The sequence below is a fragment of the Acomys minous genome (assembly GCF_964271855.1).
Source record: "Acomys minous genome assembly, chromosome: 3".
Lineage (NCBI taxonomy): Eukaryota > Metazoa > Chordata > Mammalia > Rodentia > Muridae > Acomys > Acomys minous.
The window spans coordinates 83,833,179-83,858,587 of record NC_140485.1 but is presented as its reverse complement, the minus strand read 5'-3'; the positions used below and the strand labels follow the sequence as shown (position 1 = coordinate 83,858,587).

At 51.2% G+C, this 25,409-nt stretch overlaps 1 protein-coding gene across 1 annotated transcript in view; it reads right to left on the bottom strand.

Moving 5' to 3' along the window:
* Window positions 1–25,409, bottom strand: part of HCK (HCK proto-oncogene, Src family tyrosine kinase) — a 45,088-nt gene that overhangs the window by 3,045 nt on the left and 16,634 nt on the right. The window contains exons 3-11 of the mRNA XM_084776019.1: window positions 22,899–22,941; window positions 21,719–21,818; window positions 20,924–21,022; window positions 19,958–20,061; window positions 16,530–16,679; window positions 15,999–16,151; window positions 10,665–10,844; window positions 9,295–9,371; window positions 5,280–5,433 (exon numbers count right to left, since the gene is read on the bottom strand). Coding sequence (XP_084632145.1) covers window positions 5,280–5,433; window positions 9,295–9,371; window positions 10,665–10,844; window positions 15,999–16,151; window positions 16,530–16,679; window positions 19,958–20,061; window positions 20,924–21,022; window positions 21,719–21,818; window positions 22,899–22,941 — 1,060 coding nt within the window. The remainder of the gene's footprint in view (window positions 1–5,279; window positions 5,434–9,294; window positions 9,372–10,664; window positions 10,845–15,998; window positions 16,152–16,529; window positions 16,680–19,957; window positions 20,062–20,923; window positions 21,023–21,718; window positions 21,819–22,898; window positions 22,942–25,409) is intronic.

The window sequence follows — 25,409 nt, the reverse complement described above, 5'->3', positions numbered from 1 at the left end:
TGAGCCTGGGGAGCAGTGAGTACTGGGGCTCCGCAGAACAGTGTCAGGGTGAGCCTGGGGAGCAGTGAGCACTGGGGCTCCGCAGAGCAGTGTCAGGGTGAGCCTGGGGAGCAGTGAGCACTGGGGCTCCACAGAGCAGTGTCAGGGTGAGCCTGGGGAGCAGTGAGCACTGGGGCTCCGCAGAACAGTGTCAGGGTGAGCCTGGGGACAGTGAGCACTGGGGCTCTGCAAGTTGAGGGGAGTCAGGGTATGGGCTCCTGCTGCCCCCTTCCCCCCAGACCCCAGATGTCAAGGGACATCTGTCTTATGGACAGACAGCTGAACCAAGGAGGAGCGGGTGTGTGGATATAATGTGGGAGCTCACTCTGGGGCTACCACCATGATTTGGTTAGTGCCTGGTGAACCATGACTCTGCAAAGTGGAGTCCTAGAGGTCTTTGTGCATGGAGGAGCTTCAGGGGGGCTTGGGTCCAGGTCACAGCTGATACCTCAGCCTGCCCACCCAGCCATGGGGAGCAGGAGAGGACTTCAGCTATTGTCTGGGGTTTGCTCTAGTCACTGGGTGCCTCTTCTCTACTCCTCCTCCTATCCCTCCTCCCTTCCTCCCTCCCTCCTCTCCCTCCCTCCCTCCCTCCCTCCCTCCCTCCCTCCCTCTAGCATGGATTTGATTAGCCATTTGTGGGTATTTGTCTTAATTACAGTATGATTGGTGAACATGGACTTTCTAGGACATATAAGAGCTCCTTGATTCAGGATTATGCTCTGATAAACCCACTGCGAGGCAAAAACCAGAAGTAAAAAACGCCAACACTTAGTTACTGAACATCGTGGTTCAGCATCTCCACACTGCAGCTTCTTTGTTGTTTCTTCTGGTGATCTCTAAGCTAAATCAGAGCTGTAGCTCACCGCTGTGGCTCAGCAGCATGAGGGAGGGCGGCATATCAGCAGACTTGGAAAGACATCAAAATCCGAAAGGAGAGCACACTCATTCATTCATTCAACCCCCCCCCCCGCCCGCGCCCTCCCCCGCCCCCCCGCCCGAGACAGAGTTTCTCTATGTTGTCTTGGCTGTCCTGGCTTTGTAGACCAGGCTGACAGCGATCTCACAGCGATCCGCCTGCCTCTGCCTCCAGAGCACTGGGATTAAAGGCGTGCACCACCACGCCCAGCTTCATTCATTCATTTTTATGAGACAGGCTCTCACATAGCCCAGAGAGGATGCCTTGAACTCCTGACCCTTCTGCCTCCACTTCCATCGTTGCCAGATTGAAGGCATGTGCCACTACGCCCCACCTCTACACTATCAAAATGTTGAAAATCACAATGTTGGAGATACAAGGCCTGGTTCTCAATCACTCTCTGCTGCCACCTGCTGTCTATGCCCCATCATGGCAGGCAGAGCACACATGCTGAGTGCTGAGGAGCGGGACCAGCAGGTGCCAAACTGCAGGGCTGTGGAGGAGCTAGAAGGTTGCAAGCGGTTCCATTAGAAAACCTCAGCAGGGCGTTTGGTTTCATGGCCAGAGTGGTCCTGTAGGCTGAGAAGCTAGACCGCCATCTCTAATGGTTTCATGTCACCCTGGAAGCCTTTCAGGGCTGGGCATAAGCCTGGCTGGTTTCATTGCCAAAGTGGCAGCGTCATGGGAAATCCAGGACCCAAGGGTGAAACCGAGGACACCAAACTGCCAGGTCAACTCTGCTGCCTCCACTTAGGGGTGACTCTTGCCCGTGGAACGATGCCAGTGTCACTGCTGACACCAGTGACTGAGGCCTTTCCCTTGGCCCCTCTCTACATCTCAGGATTCTGTTCACATGATGCTGATTTGAATCCGTGCTCCCTGTCTTTGCAGCTTCCTGGCAGTGGTAATGACACAACATCCAGGTCAAGTGTGTTCTCTTCCCTAATTCACTTTCCATGTGGCTGTGATAGAGGCTGGTTAAAGTCCTACCTGAGGTCCCAGCGCCCAAAGCAAAGCCCTCTGGGTGATGGAAATGCTGTGCTTTTAGGTGTCCTATAAAACCGATTTAAAAAACCGTATACTGAGCCACTGCTAAGTAAGAGACCATCTGTATGTTCTGTGGAATTTGTCCAGGGTTGCATTATGGTTGAGGACATGACTAGTGTCGAAAATTCTCCCTCAGACCTAAATGAGAGACATCCACATCACACTCGCTCCTTCCAAAGCGTGGAGATCCCCCAGGGAGAGGCCCCCAGGGAGGGACTGCTAAAAAGCAGGGCTTTCTGGGTGGAACCCATAGCACACAGGATGTCACAGCAGCTGTGGCTGCCCGCACAGGACCAGCACAAGATCAAGCCTGACAAAATCCCAGCACAGATGAGAAGCTGGCCTTGGGACTTCCACCCCTCGCCCAGCAGCTGTTGGCAGTTGGTGGTTGCTGGGGACGGGAGAGCCAGCTTTTGTCAGGCTGGGTGCGGAGGCCAGAGAACACCCAGCAGGAGTCACGCCTCTCCTTCCACCACGTGGACCCTGGAGTTGAACTCATGTCCTCAAGCTTGGCAGCAGGTGTTTTCACGCGGTCATCTTGGTGCTCCGTTTCTCTTTAAACACTGGTATTTTGAAACAACTTGTGTGTATGGGTGGTCTGTCTGCGTGTATGTATGTGCACCACTCATGCATGTCTGGTTCCCTCAGCATCTAGAAGAGGGTGTCGGCTCCCATGGAACTGGGGTTATAGATGACTGTGAGCCACCATGTGATACTAGGACCCAGGTCCTCTGCAAAAGCAGCCAGTGCTCTTAACCACTGAGCCATCTCTCCAGCCCCTCCTTTCTTTGTGAGAGACAGGGTCTTCACATCCTAGGTCGGCACCAACTCATGGCAGTCCTCAGTCTCCTGAATGTTGGAAATACAGCCCTAACTCTAAGGCAGCCATTTTCTTTATTTCATACTTTAGTGTGGTACTAAGGCTCGAACCCAGAGCCTTGAGCATGCTTGGTTGGTGCTCTGCCACCAGGGCACATCCTCAGCCACTGTCTTTTATATCCAGTGAGTTTTCTCCATATCCAACCTATTCTCTACAGATTTAGATTATATATTTAACTTTTCACTTCATTTTTTTGTAGTTTACTTGTTTATTTATTTATTTATTTATTTATTTATTTTTGTTTTTCAAGACAGGGTTTCTCTGTGTGGCCTTTTCTGTCCTGGACTCATTTTGTAGACCAGGCTGGCCTCGAACTCACAGTGATCCACCTGCCTCTGCCTCCCGAGTGCTGAGATTAAAGGTGTGCACCACCACCGTCCAGCTTGTACTTAGTTTAAACATTATCAAATCATAATAGATACAAATGGTGCGTGTGTGTGTGTGTGTGTGTGTGTGTGTGTGTGTGTGTGTGTTGGTGCTGGAGACTGAGCTTAGCACAATACACACGCTAGGCAAGTGCTCTGTCATAGACCTACATCCCCTTTACTTCTTGTTTTGAGACAGGGTCAGTAACTTGCCCTGGCGGGCCTTGACCTTGTGATCTCAGTCTCCAAAGTGGCCTGGGCTACAAGTTTGCACCTCTAGACCCGGCTAAAATGTACAGATATTTAAGGTCTAACCTGATAGTCTTCGGCTGAGTAGCCCCTGTGATCATCAAGGTAGAAAACATTTGCAGCCTTTCAGCCGGCTCCTCCCAGCTCCTCCCGGCCAGAACCTGCCTGCTCTGGCTAGCCGCTCCGCCCGCCCCCTTCGCAGCTTTGTCAGTATAAGTGAACTTTACAGCTTTAATGAGATATAATTCACAGGCCATAAAATCCACACATTTAAAGTGTGTACTCCAATGATTTTTTTTTTTTGAGACATGGTTCTCTGTGTAGCGCTGGCTGTCCTGGAACCAGCTTTATTGAGCAGACTGTCCTCGAACTCAGAGATCTGCCTGCCTCTGCCTCCCGAGTGCTGGGATTAAAGGTGTGCGCCACCACTGCATGGCTTTCAAGGACTTTTATAATAGCGGAAGAGCTGTGCGTTGTAGACTATTTCATCACATGTCAGTCAGCTCCATCCCTAGCACTCAGAACCCCTTTCTTGAGCTCCCACTCAGCCCTAGGTTACCACTACCCCAGTCTCGCTCTCCATGGCTGCCTTAGGCCCACCTGGGAATTTCATATTAAGGGTAACAGATATCTGCATGTGTGCCTGGCCTCTACTTAGCATGTCCCCGAGGCTCGTGTATGTGGTGGCCTTTCAACACTTCGTCCCATCCTATCACAAACACTCTTCCGTTTTAGGGATACTCCACATTTTCTCCATCCGTTCATCAGCTGATGGGCATCAGTTTGCATGTTTCAATCTGGGGCTATTATGGAGAACCCTATGAACTTCATACATGACTTTTGCCTGTTTTTGGATTTCATATATGTGGAACTTTCCGGCATCCCCTCTGTTTAGATTTGCTTCTCTCATTTGGATGCCATGCTGCCTCTTTAGTTGCATGTGGCATTGGTGTGTGGTGTGATGGTGGTGGAACCCATGGCTTTCCATGTTGGTCAGGCTCTACACTGAGTGCCATCCCCAGCACTTGGTGTGGGTTTGTTTGTTTGTTTTATTTTGTTTGTTTGTTTGTTTGTTTGAAGACAGGGTCTCTCTGTGTAGCCCTGGCTGTCCTGGACTCACTTTATAGACCAGGCTGGCCTCAAACTCACAGAGATCTGCCTGCCTCTGCCTCCCGAGTACTAGGATTAAAGGCGTGCGCCCCCATGCCCGGCTCGGTGTAGGTTTTCAGGCTGCTGTATGATGTTCCATTATGTGTGTGACACAGTTGATATGCACACATATTGTCTGTGGACTTTTAGATTGTTCTGGTTTTGTCTCTTGGGCATAAAGTTACTGTCACCTTTCCTTGCAAAGTCTTTGTATCGATCTGATATGAAATGTTCCTCTTCAACTCTTGTGTCGTATTAACAGTGTCAACCAGACAGGGTCTAGAATTGCTTAGGAGACAAGCCCCGGGGTATTGTCTGGGAAGGACTTTCTGCATAGGGTCTGAATGTGGGCCCCACCATTCCATGAAAAATAAAGAGCAAGCTGAACACCACCACTCTGTCTGCCTCCTCACTGGATACAATGTTGCCACTCGTGACTTCCCCGCCAGAATAGCCTGTCCCCTCTAACTATAAGCCTTAACTAGGTAGCCTTTGCTGGGTATTCTGTGCAGAAGGATCCTGCCGATCTTGATGCACGAGTTAGTCTAGGACAGATCTGTGTCCTTTCCAGGCCCTCCTGCGGGTGTCCACTCTCAGATCTCACAGCCCTTCCGGGAGGGAGCACTCCTACCTTCCCGTGCTGTGTATTCATTGTCCTCAATGATCCGTGCCAGGCCAAAGTCAGCGATCTTACACACTAGCGATGCCGAGACCAAGATGTTGGCAGCCCGGAGGTCTCTGTGGATGTAGTTCCTCTGCTCAATGAAGGCCATGCCCTCCGAAATCTGCACCCAGAGGAGACAGTGTCATCCTGACACGTTACAGCCACACAGAACCCACCCCTCGGAAACTGGGGGATGTCTGCCTAGGCCCCTCTTCTTCTTCTTCTTTTTTTTTTTCCCAGAAGGCTCCTGGGCTCTACCTACCTATCTAGGCTGGGGGTGAGGGGCATTCTCACAGCCTGGCTCAGTTTGTGGGCTCCTTCAGGACATCAACACTTCTGCAGAACCCTTTGAAATGTCCTCAAAGAACAAGCAATGTGAACATTTCTCCAGGATCCTCTGCCTGTGCAGGAACCAGTGTACCAGGACATTTACGACACCCCGTCCTCCCTTCTGGGGACAATCCCACCCCAAAATATTCTCTCCTCACTCTTATGCCCTCCTCATCCTCAAGCCTGGAAGACTCACTTGCTCGTCCGACAAAAGCCCTCCGACTGTATATGAGTACCTGAGTACCCGTCTAGTCTTTTGGACAGGAGCTGAGCCAGGCACAGCCACTGCAGGCATGAGCACCGCAGAGAAAAGGCAAGGCAGCGTACCAGATGGAAGTGCAGGATGCACTGGATGCTCCCGGAGACTGCTTGGGGGGAGGTGACATTTTAGCAGAGAACAGAATGACCATAATAATAGGTGTGTTGAGTAAGAACGGTCCAGCTGGCCAGGGAGAATACCAGGTGCAGAGGTTCTAGAAGAGGAAGAAGCTTCTAGAACAGCATGGGGCCGGGTAGCTGAACAGAAGATGGGAGAGATGAACCTGAGAAGGCTGAGCATCCTCCAAGGTAGGACAGGGATGTTACTCTGAGCAGGAAGAGCAAGAGCGACAGACTTCGGGCAGCCCTTCAGTGGAGTCAGATGCGTATTTAAGCACCACCGTGGCTTCTGAGACAGGGTGAAGAATTCTTATTCTGGAAGCTTCTGGTAGAAAGACAGATGACTGTGACTTAGGAATTTTCTTAGCTACAAAGGTTAGGACCAAAGAGGTGGAAGATGAACCTCAGTTGCCCAGAAAGCAGCATGTACGGTTTACAAAGCTGCCTTGGAGGCTGCTGAAGGCAGAGCTATCAACAATTCTCTTTACAGAAATACTTGTCTTGACTGTCAGCCTCAAACCAGGCTCTAGACAGTCCAGAACTGCAGAACTCTGGAGGCTTGCACCCGGGAATTATCAGATGAGCTTCCCTGGGGAACCCAGAGTGGCAGAGTCTGATCAGACAGACCAAAGCAGGGAGAGCCTGCCAAGTCAGAGCCTGAGGGACCAGGTAGTGCAATTGCAAAGAATGAACAGCAGGGGGCGTTAAAGGCAGTGGAAACAGGTCCAGCTTTCTGAGTGAAATCTCAAGACAGATTTTAATCTGGGGTAGAGGTTGTCAAGGGCAGAGTGAGATGGGGTCTGGAGAGCATGGGAAATTTATAAGGCATCCTTAGAAGGGAAGTTTGCAAAACTATTAGGAAGATATACTGCAGCTTATTATAAGCTGATAAACACAGCAGTTTTGTTTGTTTTTTAAACCATGGTCTTGGGGAGGTAGAACTGCCCTCTCTTTCCACAGGAGGGAAGTTGAAAGCTTTGAGAACTAAGTAACCAGCATGAAGGCTCAGACCCAGGGCTGTGAGCTGTGGCTTGGTCCTACGACCTCTTACTTGACCTCTGAGCCTAGTGCATTCGCACCGGCTGACACTCATGCGTTGCTGGTTCTTAGATGAGCTCAGTGGGGGAAGGTATGCTAACTCCATGTGGGAGGCAATGGAACATCATGGGTAAATGACTCCAGAGTTGGGCCAGCTCATCTTGATCCCCAAGCTCTGTGAGATCAAGCCTGTCTCCCAGGGCTCACAGGGAGGTTGGTTTGTTGTTTTTTTTTTTTTTTTGGTTTGTTTTGTTTTGTTTTGTTTTTCAAGACAGGGTTTCTCTGGGGAGCCCAGGCTGTCCTGGACTCACACTGTAGACCAGGCTGGCCTCAAAGTCACAGGGATCCACCTGCCCCTGCCTCTGCCTCCCAAGTGCTGGGATTACAGGCGTGCGCCACCACTGCCCGGCTCGAGATTTTTTTTTAAGTTATTTATTATTATGTATACAGTGCTCTGCCTGCATGAACACCTGCAGGTCAGAAGAGGGCATCAGATTACACTATAGATGGTTGTAAGCCACCATGTAGTTGCTGGGAATTGAACTCAGGACCTCTGGAAGAGCAGTCAGTGCCCTTAACTGTTGAGCCATCTCTCCAGCACCCCAGCACCCCTCACAGGGAGATTAACCTCTAAGCTTGTACCACGGATGAAGACAGTGCCTGTATTCACATCAGAGGTGGCTAGTGATGGCAACAGAATGCCCAAGAGCCTCACTGGCAGAGCTGGGACTAACACAAACGTCCTACATGTCACTTGTAGAATGTTGCTTCTCAAATGTGTGCCAGCTACCTAAGGAAGATGAACTGCTCTCAGGTGCCCCTGGGACTTGACAATACTGAGCCGATGCGGATTCAAACCCACCAAGCAGGTCCCCAGGTGTTAGAACTTGGCTGTGCTTCCAAGAGCATCAGGGAATCCTAGAACTGGTACTCCAGCCCAGGGTTCATGTGGTGTTGTGGTGTGTGAGTGTGAGTGTGAGTGAGTGTGTGTGTGTGTGTGTGTGTGTGTGTGTGTGTGTGTGTGTGTGTGTCTGTCCTGCTGGGAACTGAACCCAGGCTGACCTGGAACTCATCAAATGACTGAGGATAACTTTGCCCCTCTGGTCTCACAGGTTCAGCTTAATTGCAGATGTGTACCACCACATCTGGTTTATGTGCTGCTGGGGTTTGAACCTGGGACTTCATGTGTGCTAGGCAAGTGTTCTACAGCCTAAGCTATATCCCAAGTCCCAGGAGTAGCTCTGGCTATAGCCTTTGACCTTTCTCATCAGTATGGCTCCTGTTGGTTTGATGGTTCTACTTTAGTAATAGGCCAGACCATTGTATCCCAGAGGACTGGGGCCCACGGGGCTGGAAGTGCTAGGCCTTGATTTGCATATGCCTCTGGCATTCAGGGTTTTGAAAGTAGAGTCTATGGTTAGATGTTGCTCTGGTATTTGCATACTCAAATGAGCTCTGACCTCGGCTTCCCCACCAGCCTCAACCCTAGGCTCAGCAGCAAACTCCCTCAACTCCCACTGGGCTGCGGCCCACATGCCTTTCACCTGTGCCACCCTCTGGGCTCTGGATCACCAGGATCAGCATCTTCCTTCCCTTTTTGGGCTTTTGTACAGGCTGTTTCTTTTGTCTAGACCTCCTTCTCTGCTCCTCTGCAGGTGTAGAATTCCTAATCCCCAGGCCCTTCCTAGAGACACCTTCCTCAGTGAAGCCTTCTCTGACGGCCCCTGGACCAGGCTGTGCGTTCCCACAGCAACACTGTGGTCCCCCATCGCCTGTCCCCCGCACCTCAACAGAGAAGAGCATGGGACAGGGTTGGAAGGAAACAGCTTGTGTGGAATGCGTTGGGAATAGAACCCAGGTGTCCTACACCTAGGAAAGCTCTGTACTGCTGAACTATTTTTGTTTTGCTTATTTATTTGTTTATTTATTTATTTATTTATTTATTTATTTGCTGAATTTTTGCTCTTCAGACTCTGAGCCAGGGCCATGTTGGTATGTGGTCTCATCCACAAGCCACCCGTATGAAGCCAGTATACAGGAGGATGTCCCTAGGCTATTTGCAAATACACTATTTTCTATAAGGGATTTGAGCATACACAAGTCTTTGGTACCCATGGAGTCCTGGAACCAGTCTTTGTGCATGTGGTGGGGATGTGTATGTACACAAGCGATACAGAGCACTCAAAGGATGTCACCTTTCCTGTCACCTTCTCTGACTGTAGCTGGCACAGCTCACCTGGGCTGCGAAGTCAATGAGTTTTGGCAACGGCTGCTTGCTGCCTTCTTCACTCTTCAGAAAGTCCAGCAGGCTCCCTGCAGAGGGGAGCAAGAGGAAGCATCAATTACCAGCCCTTAGTGAGAAATAAGTAACCTTTTTTTTCATAGCGGTAGAGATTTTCCCTCTTTGTAGTACAGGGATTGAACCCAGGGCCTCACACATGCTAGGTGAGTGCTCTACCACTGAGCTACCTCTCCAGCTGTCTTTTCTTCCTCTTCCTCCTCTTCTTTTCGAGACAGGGTCTCTCTGTAACAGAGCCCTGGCTACCCTGAACTCATTTGGTAGACCAGGCTGACCTCGAACTCACAGAGATCCGTCTGCCTCTGCCTCCCTGAGTGCTGGGATTAAAGGCGTGCGCCACCACACCCCGCATGACTTTCTTCTTGCTACGTTGTCCAGGCTGCTCTCCCGTTCCTGGCCTCCAGCTCTGCTAGCAGAATAGGCATGAGCAGCAGCACTCATCCTTGCACAGCCATCGGGCTGGAGTTAAAGAGCTATTTACCTTTTCCTCATGTCTGCTTGGCACTTTCTGAGAGGACTTCTTAGTTGCTAGCTAACTCTCTGACTAGTGCAGCCTCATGAGGCTGGGTGCCCAGGGCCTGGCTTTAGAAAGCTGGCTGACTATAGATTTGTAGAATTGGAAAATAGGAAAGGTTTTGAAATTTCAAGTCACATATGTTGTGTGAGATGTTTATCCAAAAATGAGCAGGAACTGAAAATGACTATAGACCAGCTAGCTGTCTTTAAATTAATAAATCATCAACAACAACAATAATAGAAATTCCACACCTGTATTCCCAGCACTTGAGAGGCTGAGGCAGGAGGGCGGCTGTGAGATTGCGGCTAGCCTGGGCTACATAATGAGTGCCTTTCTCAAACATTTCTGAGATATGCTGAATAATCACAGGGTAGGGTGACCCAAAGCTTAGTCGCCTGAAATGACAACATGAACGTTTCCCATGATTCTGAGGGTTGGTCACAGCAGCCTAGGTGGAGCACACTGTGAAGTGACACGGTAGAACATTCAAGATGGCCTTTCTCCTTGTGGTGTCTTGGTCCCTACGACTCCAAGCAGGGCTCCTTTACAGCCCAGCACCGAGGTTCCAAGGTACAAGTCACAAGGAAGCCATATATGTCTTCTGTCATCTCAGAGGCTCAGCAGCGCCTCCCCCCACCCCACCCCACCCTTCCTCTCCATAAACCACCTTTCCCGTGAGTTCACTGGTGCTCCCTGAGGACTTGCCAGCTATGCCAGAAGAGCCGCGACAAGGTCACCTTCGAGCCTGAAAGAAGCCAGCTTAGACCACAGTCTGTCCTAGCCCACGCACCTTTGGCCATGAACTCCGTGACGATAAAGATGGGCTCCTGAGAGACCACGGCATGTAGCTTCACCAGTTTATCATGCTGCAGGGCCTTCATGAGGTTGGCCTCTGCCAGGAAGGCCTCCACAGACATGCTGCCTGGCTTCATTGTCTTCACCGCCACCTTGGTGTGCTTGTTGTAGGTGGCTGGAGAGAGTGGGGAGCAAGGAAGGTGGTCAGGGCTCGGCAGCCCTGGAGGAGCCCTCCCTGCCCATCTTGGTCTTTAGACACAGAAAGGCTACCACTTTGGCCTCAACTGTGGGCCGGAGACTAACTCCCTGTGCCCTGGCTGAGTGTTATTGAACTTGTCACCTGAGTTCTCTGGGCTGTGTGGAAGTGATAGGCACTCACTCACTCGGGCTGTTTGCCAGAATGAAAGAGCCTTCTCTCTGGGCTTGGGGTGCACACCTGTCATCCCAGAACTCTCAAGGTTGTGACGTACGAGGACTAGAGGCTCCAGGCCAGCCCATGGCTCAGAAAACAAGGGTTGAGACTGGAGCTCAGTGGTACAACACTCACCTAGCACATACACACTGCTGAGTTTGGCCCCCAGCAATGGTAGGGACCCCTAAACCAGCAGTTAGATTGTGACACAGGCCTGTATACGCACTGTTTAAGCTTAGCACTGCCTTGAAATAAATACTAGATTCACTATGTCCCACAGGCCTTGCTTGACCTAGTCATGCCCACTTTTCTGTCCCTGTCATCCACCAAGGTCACCGTCAACATACACTCAAACTAGAGACTGAGCCAGGTCTTCGTACTAGAAAAGTGCTTTCCCACTGAGCTATGTCTCCCCTACCACTCTTTTTTTTCCCTCTGTGTAGCCTTGACTGTCCTGGACTCACTCTGTAGACCAGGCTGGCCTTGAACTCAGAGATCTGCCCGCTTCTCTCTCTTACTGAGTTGTCCAGGTTGGCCTTGAACTTGAGTCATCTTGTCTCAATATGGCAGTTGGGATGATAGACCTATATCGCTAGACCTTGCTTACTAAATTCACTCTTGCTTTCTTAAAAAAAATTTTTTTTTTTACTCTGTGTATGTGAACAATTTTTGCCAGCAGTTCCCTCCTTCCACTGTGGGTTCCGGGGTTTGAACTCAGATCGTCAGGTTTTTGCAGCAAGCCCTTTCACCCACTGAGCCATCTCACTGGCCTCACTCTGGCTTCTATGCACTAACCGCCCTGCACACACCTGTCCCTGCCACACGCTGTTCTCTTCCTCCCATCCCACCCTTCTTCATTTGGTGGCTCTCGTCCTCTGTGTGCCTTTCTTTCCGTGTGTGTGTGTGTGTGTGTGTGTGTGTGTGTGTGTGTGTGTGTGCGCGCGTGCGTGCCTTGGATGCCAGGAAGCTCGAATCAGATCAAGGTCTTGCTCTAGTGAGAGTGTGGGGCATCATGGGACAGTTTGTTTTACTTGTCCCCACTTTGCTCCCCAGATCTGACTTTCCTCCTTGCATTTCCTTATGGCTTCATTCTTGTATTCAGGGCCTGGCATTTAGCAGGCTCTTGGCAAGTGCAGTTGAAACACAGGCTTTTAAAACTTACTTTATCTGGCTGCATATTTGCATCTCTACAAGCTGCCTCCCTTCCACCTGCCACACAGGGGAGTGTTAACACAGGGCCAGGCCTTGTGGCCACACAGGGGAGTGTTAACACAGGGCCAGGCCTTGTGACCACACAGGGGAGTGTTAACACAGGGGCCAGGCCTTGTGACCACACAGGGGAGTGTTAACACAGGGCCAGGCCTTGTGACCACACAGGGGAGTGTTAACACAGGGCCAGGCCTTGTGACCACACAGGGGAGTGTTAACACAGGGCCAGGCCTTGTGACCACACAGGGGAGTGTTAACACAGGGCCAGGCAATGTGACCACACAGGGGAGTGTTAACACAGGGGCCAGGCCTTGTGACCACACAGGGGAGTGTTAACACAGGGGCCAGGCCTTGTGACCACACAGGGGAGTGTTAACACAGGGCCAGGCCTTGTGACCACACAGGGGAGTGTTAACACAGGGGCCAGGCCTTGTGACCATACAGGGGAGTGTTAACACAGGGCCAGGCAATGTGACCACACAGGGGAGTGTTAACACAGGGCCAGGCCTTGTGACCACACAGGGGAGTGTTAACACAGGGCCAGGCCTTGTGACCACACAGGGGAGTGTTAACACAGGGCCAGGCATTGTGACCACACAGGGGAGTGTTAACACAGGGCCAGGCATTGTGACCACACAGGGGAGTGTTAACACAGGGCCAGGCATTGTGACCACACAGTTGAGTGTTAACACAGGGGCCAGGCATTGTGACCACACAGGGGAGTGCTAACACAGGGCCAGGCAATGTGACCACACAGGGGAGTGTTAACACAGGGCCAGGCATTGTGACCACACAGGGGAGTGCTAACACAGGGCCAGGCAATGTGACCACACAGGGGAGTGTTAACACAGGGCCAGGCCTTGTGACCACACAGGGGAGTGTTAACACAGGGCCAGGCAATGTGACCACACAGGGGAGTGTTAACACAGGGCCAGGCATTGTGACCACACAGGGGAGTGTTAACACAGGGCCAGGCATTGTGACCACACAGGGGAGTGTTAACACAGGGCCAGGTATTGTGACCACACAGGGGAGTGTTAACACAGGGCCAGGCAATGTGACCACACAGGGGAGTGTTAACACAGGGCCAGGCAATGTGACCACACAGGGGAGTGTTAACACAGGGGCCAGGCCTTGTGACCATACAGGGGAGTGTTAACACAGGGGCCAGGCATTGTGACCACACAGGGGAGTGTTAACACAGGGCCAGGCCTTGTGACCACACAGGGGAGTGTTAACACAGGGCCAGGCAATGTGACCACACAGGGGAGTGTTAACACAGGGCCAGGCATTGTGACCACACAGGGGAGTGTTAACACAGGGCCAGGCATTGTGACCACACAGGGGAGTGTTAACACAGGGCCAGGTATTGTGACCACACAGGGGAGTGTTAACACAGGGCCAGGCAATGTGACCACACAGGGGAGTGTTAACACAGGGCCAGGCAATGTGACCACACAGGGGAGTGTTAACACAGGGCCAGGCATTGTGACCACACAGGGGAGTGCTAACACAGGGCCAGGCCTTGTGACCACACAGGGGAGTGTTAACACAGGGGCCAGGCCTTGTGACCATACAGGGGAGTGTTAACACAGGGCCAGGCAATGTGACCACACAGGGGAGTGTTAACACAGGGCCAGGCCTTGTGACCACACAGGGGAGTGTTAACACAGGGCCAGGCCTTGTGACCACACAGGGGAGTGTTAACACAGGGCCAGGCATTGTGACCACACAGGGGAGTGTTAACACAGGGCCAGGCAATGTGACCACACAGGGGAGTGTTAACACAGGGCCAGGCATTGTGACCACACAGTTGAGTGTTAACACAGGGGCCAGGCATTGTGACCACACAGGGGAGTGCTAACACAGGGCCAGGCAATGTGACCACACAGGGGAGTGTTAACACAGGGCCAGGCATTGTGACCACACAGGGGAGTGCTAACACAGGGCCAGGCAATGTGACCACACAGGGGAGTGTTAACACAGGGCCAGGCCTTGTGACCACACAGGGGAGTGTTAACACAGGGCCAGGCAATGTGACCACACAGGGGAGTGTTAACACAGGGCCAGGCATTGTGACCACACAGGGGAGTGTTAACACAGGGCCAGGCATTGTGACCACACAGGGGAGTGTTAACACAGGGCCAGGTATTGTGACCACACAGGGGAGTGTTAACACAGGGCCAGGCAATGTGACCACACAGGGGAGTGTTAACACAGGGCCAGGCAATGTGACCACACAGGGGAGTGTTAACACAGGGGCCAGGCCTTGTGACCATACAGGGGAGTGTTAACACAGGGGCCAGGCATTGTGACCACACAGGGGAGTGTTAACACAGGGCCAGGCCTTGTGACCACACAGGGGAGTGTTAACACAGGGCCAGGCCTTGTGACCACACAGGGGAGTGCTAACACAGGGCCCAGGCCTTGTGACCACACAGGGGAGTGTTAACACAGGGCCAGGTATTGTGACCACACAGGGGAGTGCTAACACAGGGCCAGGCCTTGTGGCCACACAGGGGAGTGTTAACACAGGGCCAGGCAATGTGACCACACAGGGGAGTGTTAACACAGGGCCAGGCCTTGTGACCACACAGGGGAGTGCTAACACAGGGCCCAGGCCTTGTGACCACACAGGGGAGTGTTAACACAGGGCCAGGCATTGTGACCACACAGAGGAGTGCTAACACAGGGCCAGGCATTGTGACCACACAGGGGAGTGTTAACACAGGGCCAGGCATTGTGACCACACAGGGGAGTGTTAACACAGGGCCAGGCATTGTGACCACACAGTTGAGTGTTAACTCAGGGGCCAGGCATTGTGATCACACAGGGGAGTGTTAACACAGGGGCCAGGAATTGTGACCACATAGTTGAGTGTTAACACAGGGGCCAGGCATTGTGACCACACAGGGGAGTGTTAACACAGGGCCAGGCAATGTGACCACACAGGGGAGTGTTAACACAGGGCCCAGGCCTTGTGGCCACACAGGGGAGTGTTAACACAGGGCCAGGCACTGTGACCACACAGGGGAGTGCTAACACAGGGCCAGGCATTGTGATCACACAGGGGAGTGTTAACACAGGGCCAGGCACTGTGACCACACAGGGGAGTGCTAACACAGGGCCAGGCATTGTGACCACACAGGGGAGTGCTAACACAGGGCCAGGCATTGTGACCACACAGGGGAGTGTTAACACAGGGCCAGGCAATGTGACCACACAGTTGAGTGTTAACACAGGGGCCAGGCATTGTGACCATCTACCTCCCCATGAAACAGGAATTGCTATTCTCAAGGACCACAGGGGTGTTCTAGGCCTTTCTGCTGTCCCACAATGTCTGGAATGTCACTGGGCATCGTGGCTCATGATCTGAACGGCTCGCTAGCATTGGTCTCACCTGAAAATCCGTGCTCTTTCCCCCATTATCCCAAGAGGCCCTGGTATATGCTAGCCCCACAAGGCAGGCTGTCCCAGTGTCACACAGCAGAGAACCTTCCCCGTCCAGGACTCAAGTCTCCTACAGAGCAGCTTTTTGACCCTCAAGCCTGGCCACAAAGGCAAAATAGTGATTTCCCAGTAGACGATTTGGTTTGCTATCTGAGGAGAGGCTCTCTGTGGTTACTATTTAAATTTCCAGTCTTCTCGGTGACATCCCTGAGCCCTCAGGGCTCTCCCAGCACTGGCCTTGTGGCCCCAGGTCCTTACCCATCCACACTTCTCCAAACTGCCCAGCTCCAAGTTTCTTCTCCATCTGGAGGGACTCTCGAGGAATTTCCCAGGCATCTTTCTCCCACGGCTTCTGGGGTTTGGGAGACACACAGGGCACTGACAGCTTTTGGCAGAGCCCGTCTTTCCCCTCTGAAACAGAGTGCCCAGTCAGCAGCTGGTACATTCCCCAAAGAGCAGAACATGACGTAATGCGTGTATACCTCCACCCTCGTGTCCAACAAGCCTAAGCCTTCACACGTGCTCCAAGTGACTGTTCGCCTGGCAAGGCCAGGAAGATCTGAGTGCGGAATTGCATAGGACTGGGATTCTGAGAGACGGGCCTCTCCCAATGGGTGCTAGTGGGATGATACAGTATTTGCTTAGCATGCCCTAGACTCTGGTTCCTTCCCCGGAACCAAACAACCATTGAAAAACAAAGCCAAGGTGGCTAGTGGTTGCACTGTGCAGTGGTTACCAGCTTAGGCTTGGCAGTCAAATGTTGGTGGCGTGGGCCTGGGCAAGACTCACTCTTGTAGTGGACCACAAGTTCCTGCAGGCTGCCAAAGGTGCTCCTTGGGGAGATATAGAAGCCTCCACTGTCCAGTGTCCGGATCTTATAATGCTTCACTGTGTCTCCATGCTGGGCGTCGTAGTCTCGAACAGACAATGAGTAGCTTCCTGCATTGAACCAAGAGAAGTCCCTCAGAACGGCACCTGAGAGGCCTGGCTACCCGATGTCGGCACCTTGGCATCCTTTTGGTGCCCTGTGGAGGCCTCTGCTCGGCACGTGGCCACATGGGCAGAAGCTCATTAAGAGTGGCCTGAGGCATTGGGCTGCCTGGATTCCCATCCCTGACCTGCCATTCTCAGCTGTGAGCCCTTGGGCAAATGACTTCTTGGCCTTTTTATGCCTCAGTTTCCTCGCCTGTCAAATAAGAGTAGTCAAGCCATCCATTTCATCACATTGCCTGGGGTTAACAGAAGTAATACTTAAAAATGACTGGACAGTCAGTAAGCTGGTTATCACTATAGCGTCATTATTTCTGATCTATTATCTACCCATCCACTTGTCATCTGTCTTCTCTGTATCTATCCATCCATCCATCCATCCATCCATCCATCCATCATCTCTTCTTCTTCTTCTCCTTCTTCTGTCTCTCTCTCTCAATTATCTATCTGTCTGATCTATTTAATGAAGAAAAAGCCAAGATGCTATACTAACTTGATAAAGAAAGAAAGGGAGAGAGACTAACAAAAACATAAAATAAATAAAAAGAGGGCTGGAGAGATGGCTCAGAGGTTAAGAGCACTGTCTGTTCTTCCGAAGATCATGAGTTCAATTCCCAGCAACCACATGGTGGCTCACAACCATCTTTAATGAGATCTGGTACCCTCTTCTGGCCTGCTGGCTCACATGCAATCAGAATACTGTATAAATAATAAATAAATAAATCTTTAAAAAAAATAAAAACTAAAAACAAAGAAAATCTGATTTGATTACTAAAATGTTAAAAAAAAAAAAAAAGCACTGTAGTCAGGCACATAATGGTCCATGATGTTCATATGCAAACCCCTGCCCCATACATGATACGGAGTATCCAGGGGGTTCCCAGGAAATCCAGAGGGGTGGAAACACGCATTGGAGGGGAAAAGCCATAAGCCAGGCAATGCTTCTGGCTTCTCAAAAAGGGCAGAAAATGAAATGGAGCCCACTCCCGATGCTGCAACCTTCTAGAAGGAGCCAGCCCCACAGACACCTTGCCCAGAGCTCCGCAAGCTCAGACTCTCGCCTTCTAGAACCTCGAGGCAATACAGACACATGCTCTAACCTGCCCAGCTTGCAGTACGCTGTGGTGTGAATTGTCATGTGCGCCAGGGACACTCAAGTCTTCCAGTCCGTGACCGCAGTTCACCACTTATGCTTATGCTTTGCTAACTAGCTTCTCTGAGTTTCATTTTTTTCTTCTTTTTATAATAGCACAGTGTCATAGGATTTGAGGAAAGTGCAAATTGCTGAATGACAGCTGACAACAGGCCAAGCTGTTCTAAGCATGCTGGCCAAATGAACAGCAAATGAATGGAAATAGTATGCATTTTAATAAATTAAAACTACACAGTGAGTGAATGAATGAATGAATGAATGAATGGGAATAATATGCATTTTAATAAATTAAAACTACACAGTGAGTGAATGAATGAATGGGAATAGTATGCATTTTAATAAATTAAAATTACATGTATCATGTCATGCAATACAGTGAATAGCCTCATAGGTAGAACTTTTATAGAACTATAAGCCTGATTTTATTTTAATTTTTTGCAGCATTTGCAGTAGTGTATCAGCCTTATTTTATGTAAGTGACGAAACTGAAGTGGACACATGATTCACCTGGAGTCACATAGCTGGTAAGTGACACATTGGGGTTCCAAACCCAGCCAGTTGGCTCTAGGGTCCCTTTTCAGCCACCCAGTCCCAGTCAAGGGGAGCCTGGCATAGCTGGTGCTAGCAGGGCATGTAGGATCTGGGGAGCGGCAGAGTGCTCAGGACCTCGGTCTAAATCAGTCAGATCCCCAGGGCACCCTCACCTCTGAGGGCTGTGGGAGCTAGCCCAGCCCACTCTCCCGCCCACAGGCCTGCTACAGGGCTATGGTTTCTGTGCTTCTCTGTAGAACTGGCCAGCCCAATCTCTAAGCCACCCTAGGCACAGCTGGAGACCAGTGGTGGCGCCTCCCTGCAGCCTAAATGCTTGTTGACCTCAGACACAGACCAAATGACTGGTCCCAGACACACAGATGTCCCCAAAACCAGGTGCCTCACTCACAGTACCAACAAGGTCCCACTTTTTCTTTTTTCTTTCTTTTTTTTTTGAGACAGGGTTTCTCTGTGTAGCCTTGGCTGTCCTAGACTGTCTTTGTAGACCAGGCTGGCCTCGAACTCACAGCGATCTGCCTGCCTCTGCCTCCTGAGTGCTGGGACTAAAGGCGTGTGCCACCGCGCCCGGCTCCAGGTCACACTTTTTACAGGTGGCCTGACCTGTTCAAATCTGAGTGCAAGCAGCAGCCAGAGGCGCTGGAATCTGAGCTTGTGTAGAGCCTGTGGCACTGCTGCCCTGGGGAAACTCACACAGAAGGGGTGCCAGTCAGAACCATTCTATGTGGTTGGAGGTGACTTCTCCCCTCCCTTCAAGACAGAGTTTCTGTCCTGGAACTCACTCACTCTGTAGACAGACTGGCCTCAAACTCAAGAGATACACCTGCCTCTGCCTTCCGAGAGCTCGGATTAAACGGCACTTTAATCTGTGACACCACCGCAGGGTGGTGATTTTTTTTTTTTTTAAACTCTGGTCACTCACTCAAGATGCCTCCCTTCCAGCACAAAAATTTCAGGACAAGACCAATGACGTCTTTCCATCTACCTGCCCCAAAGAGCATCCTGCTTCTTACATCTCTATGGGGTGGCACACATGCATGCCATGTCATGCTTGTAGGAGTTGGTTTTTCCTTTTACCACATAGGCATCTCCAGCAAACCATCTCACACCCCCACCACGAGAGAATTCTAAGTGAGTCCCAAAGGCCATTTTGGGTCCAGCTCTAATTCACCCTGCACTGTTTCCTTGTGGGAGGAGTGTGACCTGTGGACAAGACATAGCAGTGTGGCTATTTAAAAAAACTAAACCAGGATCCAGCGGGGACCAAGTTTCAGCAGGATATTACTTTGCTTTCAGGGCTCAAACTAACTCCTGTTGACCTAAGCCTGCATCTTCCAGAATGGAGGAGAAGCCACCCAGTGCAGACCCTAAATCCTCCCTTCTCTTGGAGCAAGAAAGGACAGGAGAAACCCTGGCAGCATGGCCACTTAACTGAGCTGTTCAGCCCTCCTCAGAGAATTCCCCTAGGGTCGGAGGCGGCACCATGCCTGGGCACAGGAAGGCAGGGAGGGAGGGCTGACATCACCTTTGGTAGTCTCGCTGTCTCGGATCATGAAGGAGCCTAGCACGTTGCCCGGAGCCAGGAGGTGGCGCTCTGCATCCTTCCGGCTGATTCCTTTGAAGAACCACCTGCCAGGAATGAATGAAGACAGTGTGAGCCTCAGGATGACTGGCCTGTCGGGTCACATGATGCTCTCAGGCCATACAGAGCGCAGCCAACTCAGAAGGCAGGATCCAAGCACACCTGCTTTCAAGTAGCATTGTTTTTCTTACATTTTAGGGCGGTGGGGAGGATGGTGAGAAACAACTTTTTTTTTTCAATTTTCTTTGCTATTTTGGTTAGTTAGTTGTGTTGTGAGCCTCCACGCTGGTGGTGGGAACTGAACTCAGAGTGCTCTGAGGGCGGCAGGTGTTCTTAACAGCTGAGCCTCCAGCCCCAGCTCATCAAGAGATTATTACGTACCTAGCTCTGTGCGGTTGCCACCAGTGCTCAAACCGGAGAGCCAAGAGGACAACTAGCTTGTCTGGGGCCACAGGGTTTCAACCTAGGCAGGCTGACTCCTGAGACCATGTGTGAGAGTCAGTACTCGAGAGGGAGGCAGACAGTGCATGTGCAGACAACCAGAAACCAAAACACCCCAAAACGAACAGACAAAACCCCCAAAAAACTCACTCTCCCCCCAAAAACCCACCAAAAATAAAACCAATGTCCCTTTTTGACGGTGGGATATGTTCAGAAGGAAGCAAAGACGGGCTTCTCTGAGAATCACAGAAGGGGCCCATTTTGGACAGGGCGTTAGGACAGACCTCTGTGACCTGAAGCAAGGGACTGAACCGGCTCCAGGAAGAGGGTGCCAGACAGGGTGGGGGTGGGGGATGGGGGTGGGGTGTGTGTGTGTGCGGGAGGGGGGGGTGTGTGCCGAGGTGCTGAGGCTGGAGCAGGCCAGTCTTCCTCAGGCCGTCTTCTGGAAGACAGGGATGGGACACTCACTCCTCCGTTTCCAAAGTGTTAACTCGAGCCACATAGTTGCTTGGGATGTAGCCTTCTTTCCGGGTGGCCAAGGCTCGTGCCCTCCACCACTCCCCAGACCTAAAGGAGAGGAGGGAGAGACGGGTTAGAGGACACCTGGACCCTTCTTCAGTCTCTGTGACCCCCCCCCACACTTAGAAAGCCAGGAAGGTGAGGGGCAGAGCACCCAGCATGTCTTGGGAGTAGGGTAGGGGTGTGAGATTCTCCACAGGAGTGGAGTCTGGATTGAAGCCTGTGCCCGAATCGCAGACCAGAGCCTGGGCCTTTGGATCCATTCTCTTTCCTGGACCCAATCCAGGACCTGTGTCCGGGAAGCGCTTACATGGGTTCAGCTGGGGCCCAGAGGAGAAGGCTGTGGGGCTCAAGGGTTTGGCTGCGCATGGCCAGGCCTCATTCCTGGATCTCAAGTCCAGTCTAAGCCCCTGGTGGTGACGGCTGTGCCTATCACAGCTGGGGAACTCAGAGACCCCGGGATCTCTGTGTACAAAGCCTGCAGGGAGGCATGGAGCCCACGCACTGAGGCTTGCATCCCTTAGGAAGGCTTTGCAGAGAGCCTGCCTAGGGGAGCACAGTCCCTGTCTGTGGGTCCGTTACCAAGGAGACAGCAAACCCTTCTTCCTCTGATGCACAGTTAGGCTCTCTTTGTCCTCTACTCCCAGAGTTAAGATGGGCTCTCTGGTTCTTTAAGGATGCAAAACAGAAGTGTGGCTAAGCCCTGCAGGTGGGCGTGCCTCAGGGGACCAGGCTAGGACTCACTCCTCCAGGACCACCATCTGGTCTCCCTTCTGGAAGCTGAGGTCTTCACGGTGAATGGCCTCGTAGTCATACAGTGCGACCACAACGATGTCCTCAGAGCCTGCCAGGAGATGCAAGGATGGGTCCCCGTGCCATCCCCCCAGCACCCCACTCTGGACCCACTGCTTTGGTTGTCTCACATGGCGATTGAGCAGCCTCCTGCGCTGGGCCTGATGCTGGCTAAAGCCGGCTTTGCCCACATCACTGAACAGTGTTCTAGAAACCCAAGCGCTGGAGCAAGGAACCCAGATAATTCAGAGGATATTCAAAGATGCTGGTTAGTTTTTGTCAACTTGACCCAAACCAGAGTCACCTGATCAAAAGGAACTTCAAAGAAAAAGTTGTCTAAATCAGATTGGCCATTGGGTAAGTCTCTTAGGGCACTTTTTTTTTTCTTGACTGATGGTTGCCGTGAGGGTCCAGCCCACTGTGGTCAGTGTTTCCCCTAGACTTTGGATTGTTTAAGAAAGCAGGTTGTGAGCTGGGCATGGTGGTGCCCACCCACCTTTAATCCCAGAACTATGAGTTAGAAGCCAGCCTGGTTTACAAAGCGAGTCCAGGACAGCCAAGGCTACACAGAGAGACCCTGTCTCGAAAAACTAAAAAAAAAAAAAAAAAAAAAGAAAGAAAGAAACAAACAAACAAAGCAGGTTGTGGGCTGGAGAAATGGCGCAGCGTTAACTGACTGTTTTTCCAGAGGTCATGAGTTCAATTCCCAGCAACCACATGGTGGCTCACAACCATCTATAATGTGATTTGATGCCCTCTTCTGGCCTGCCAGTGTACATGCAGACAGAACACTGTATACATAATAAATAAATAAATCTTTTAAAAAAAGGAAGCAGGTTGAGCAAATCAGTAGGCATGAGTCCTCCATGGTCTCTCCTTCAGTTTCTGTCTCTGGCTTTCTGCCGAGTTCTTTCCCTGTCGTCCCTCAGCGATGGACTGTGACCCAGGAATTATAAGATGATAAATCTTTTCACCCCCTCCCCAAGTTGCTTTTGGTAATAGAGTTTATCAGAGCTCCACACACACAAAAAAATTAATATAGATGCTTTTGACTTTTCCTGCACCAGCTACAGCTCAGAACCTAAGCTAACTAGATGTACGCAATACCCTGACCTCTGCTCTGGATACTCACCCTCCACAGACCCCGGGGGCATGCTGTTGCTGTTGTTTGGCCCCTGTGGGAAGAGACAGGAAAAGGACGTGGGTCTGAGAGCGTAAGGAGCCTGTGTTGAAAAGGACACCTAAAAGCGTCTTGCTCTGGGCCTGGGTCCTGGCAGGAGAGCATTACAGACATAGGTGGTGTCAGATGGCGTAATAAGGGGCCGAGTCCGCACACAAGGGTGGAGCTCTCTTACCTCGTGATCTGGACACTTGCCTTGAAATAGTGGGAAAGGCTGGGCCGATGCTCCCACACAGTGAGGGGACTGGTGTTTAGAGATGCTTGAAGGTGCTTTGGGTTTACCAGGCTTCTCATGAACAGATTCCGGTGTGCATGAGGAGCAAACTGAATGTCCAGCCAAAGGGGCATGGACACCAGGACCACGGGGCTCAGCGTGCATTTCTGGGTGGAACAGCTACTGCTGCCGAACATCATGTTATTGAAGCTGGGCATGGTGGTACACACGTGTAACGCCAGAACTGGGGGTCAAACAGAACTTCTGGGAGGGCCAGGCAGCCTGAACTATACAAGGAGACCCTATCTTCAAAAGCAAGCATGCCAACACCAAAAAAAAAAAAATATCATTATATATTTACATAAAACAAGTATACCATTTCCTGTGGCCATATACTCGCTAATGTGATGGTAAATCTGTGGAAAGATGTTTTTACGTGTCCACAGCAAACCGATAATGACTGTTACTTTTAGGGGAGGTGACACTTGTAGAGCCCTGTGATTCATGGCATGTAAGAGGGGGACTCATGTCACACCTGCCACTAGACATTGGTTTGAGGAAACATTAGGGGATGCTTAATTTTTTGTTTGTTTGTTTTTCTTTTTAAATTTTATTAATTTATTCCTATTACATCTCAATGGTTATCCCCTCCCTTGTATCCTCCCATTCCTCCCTCCCTCCCATTTTCCCCTTACTCCCCTCCCCTATGACTGTGACTGAAGAGGACTTCCTCCCCCTTTATATGCTCATAGGGTATCAAGTCTCTTCTTGGTAGCCTGCTGTCCTTCCTCTGAGTGCCGCCAGGCCTCCCCATCCAGGGGACATGGTCAAATATGGGGCACCAGAGTTCGTGTGAAAGTCAGTCCCCACTCTCCACTCAACTGTGGAGAATGTCCTGTCAATTGGCTAGATCTGGGTAGGGGTTTAAAGTTTACTGCACATATTGTCCTTGGCTGGTGCTATAGTTTGAGCAGGACCCCTGGGCCTAGATCTGCCTGTCATATGTTCTTGTAGGTTTGTTTGTTTTTCGAGACAGGGTTTCTCTGTGTAGCCTTGGCTGTCCTGGACTCGCTTTGTAGACCAGGCTGGCCTCGAACTCACAGAGATCTGCCTGCCTCTGCCTCCCAAGTGCTGGGATTAAAGGCATGCGCCACCACACCTGGCGTTGTTTGTTTGTTTTTGTTTTGAAAGGTTCTCAAAGGCTCTGAGATGTCCTGTAAGGAAGGTGCCTGTGTCATCCAGGGTTTTTCAAGCTGATTTGGCCTGAGGACACCTTCTCTGAGAAACACTTCTAACCTACCTCCACCTCTAGGCCAGCACCAAGCAGGAGGAAACAAGGTGCTCTGACAACTGCACCCCTTCATCTGTGCTCAGGAAGGCAACCCAAAGCTGCCCTCAGAACCAGGGCCGCACAGATTAGGAAATGCCCAGAAAGGCTTAGGGCAACAGTCTGTGGCTGACTCAGCTTATTGGCAGTGTGAGAAGTTTGTGTAACCACAGGCTGTGTTCACAGAGGCCAAGCACAAAGCGAGAAGAGGTGGCCATTGGTTCTTCTCCCTTTCCCAGGCACAGTCCCATTCTGAGCCTCACACTTAGAGGAGGACACATAGGACAGAAGGCTAGGGCTCACAAGGGCCAGACCTGGGGTAAGAATTTGCCTTTTCTCTGTGGGCTGTCACTGGGTGAAGGGCCTGGGTGTGTTTGGGGCAGGCCCGGGCTATAGAAAGAGAGGTTATGTGTAACTGACTCCCTTTCAACATGAGGAGGAAATTTTAAACTATTGTTGCCTGTATTCTGTGAGCGCATGGTGTGTGATGTGGCCGCTGCCGCCTTGGTGCACATGTGAGTGTGAGAAGTTTTCCCTGTGGAGTTGCTTCTCTCCTTCCACATGTATGTAGGTTCTGGGGCTTTAACTAAGGCTGTGAAGCTTGCAGTGTAAGCGCCTTTACTCCCAACTCATTCACTGACCTAGGAAGAACTTACTTTATTTTTCTATTTTATGTGCATTTGCGTTCTGCCTAAACATACATGTCGGTGAAGGTGTTGGACCTTAGAGTTACAGACAGTTGTGAGCTGCCATGTGGTTGCTGGGAATTGAACTCAGGTCCTTTGGAAGAACAGCCAGTGCTCTTAACCACTGAGCCATCTCTCCAGGCCCCTCCCCTTTTTTTTTGCCTTGTATATTGAGACAGGGCGTCTCACCTGAACAGTCTTCCCAGCCAGCATCTGTCTCTGGCTCTGAGTGCTGG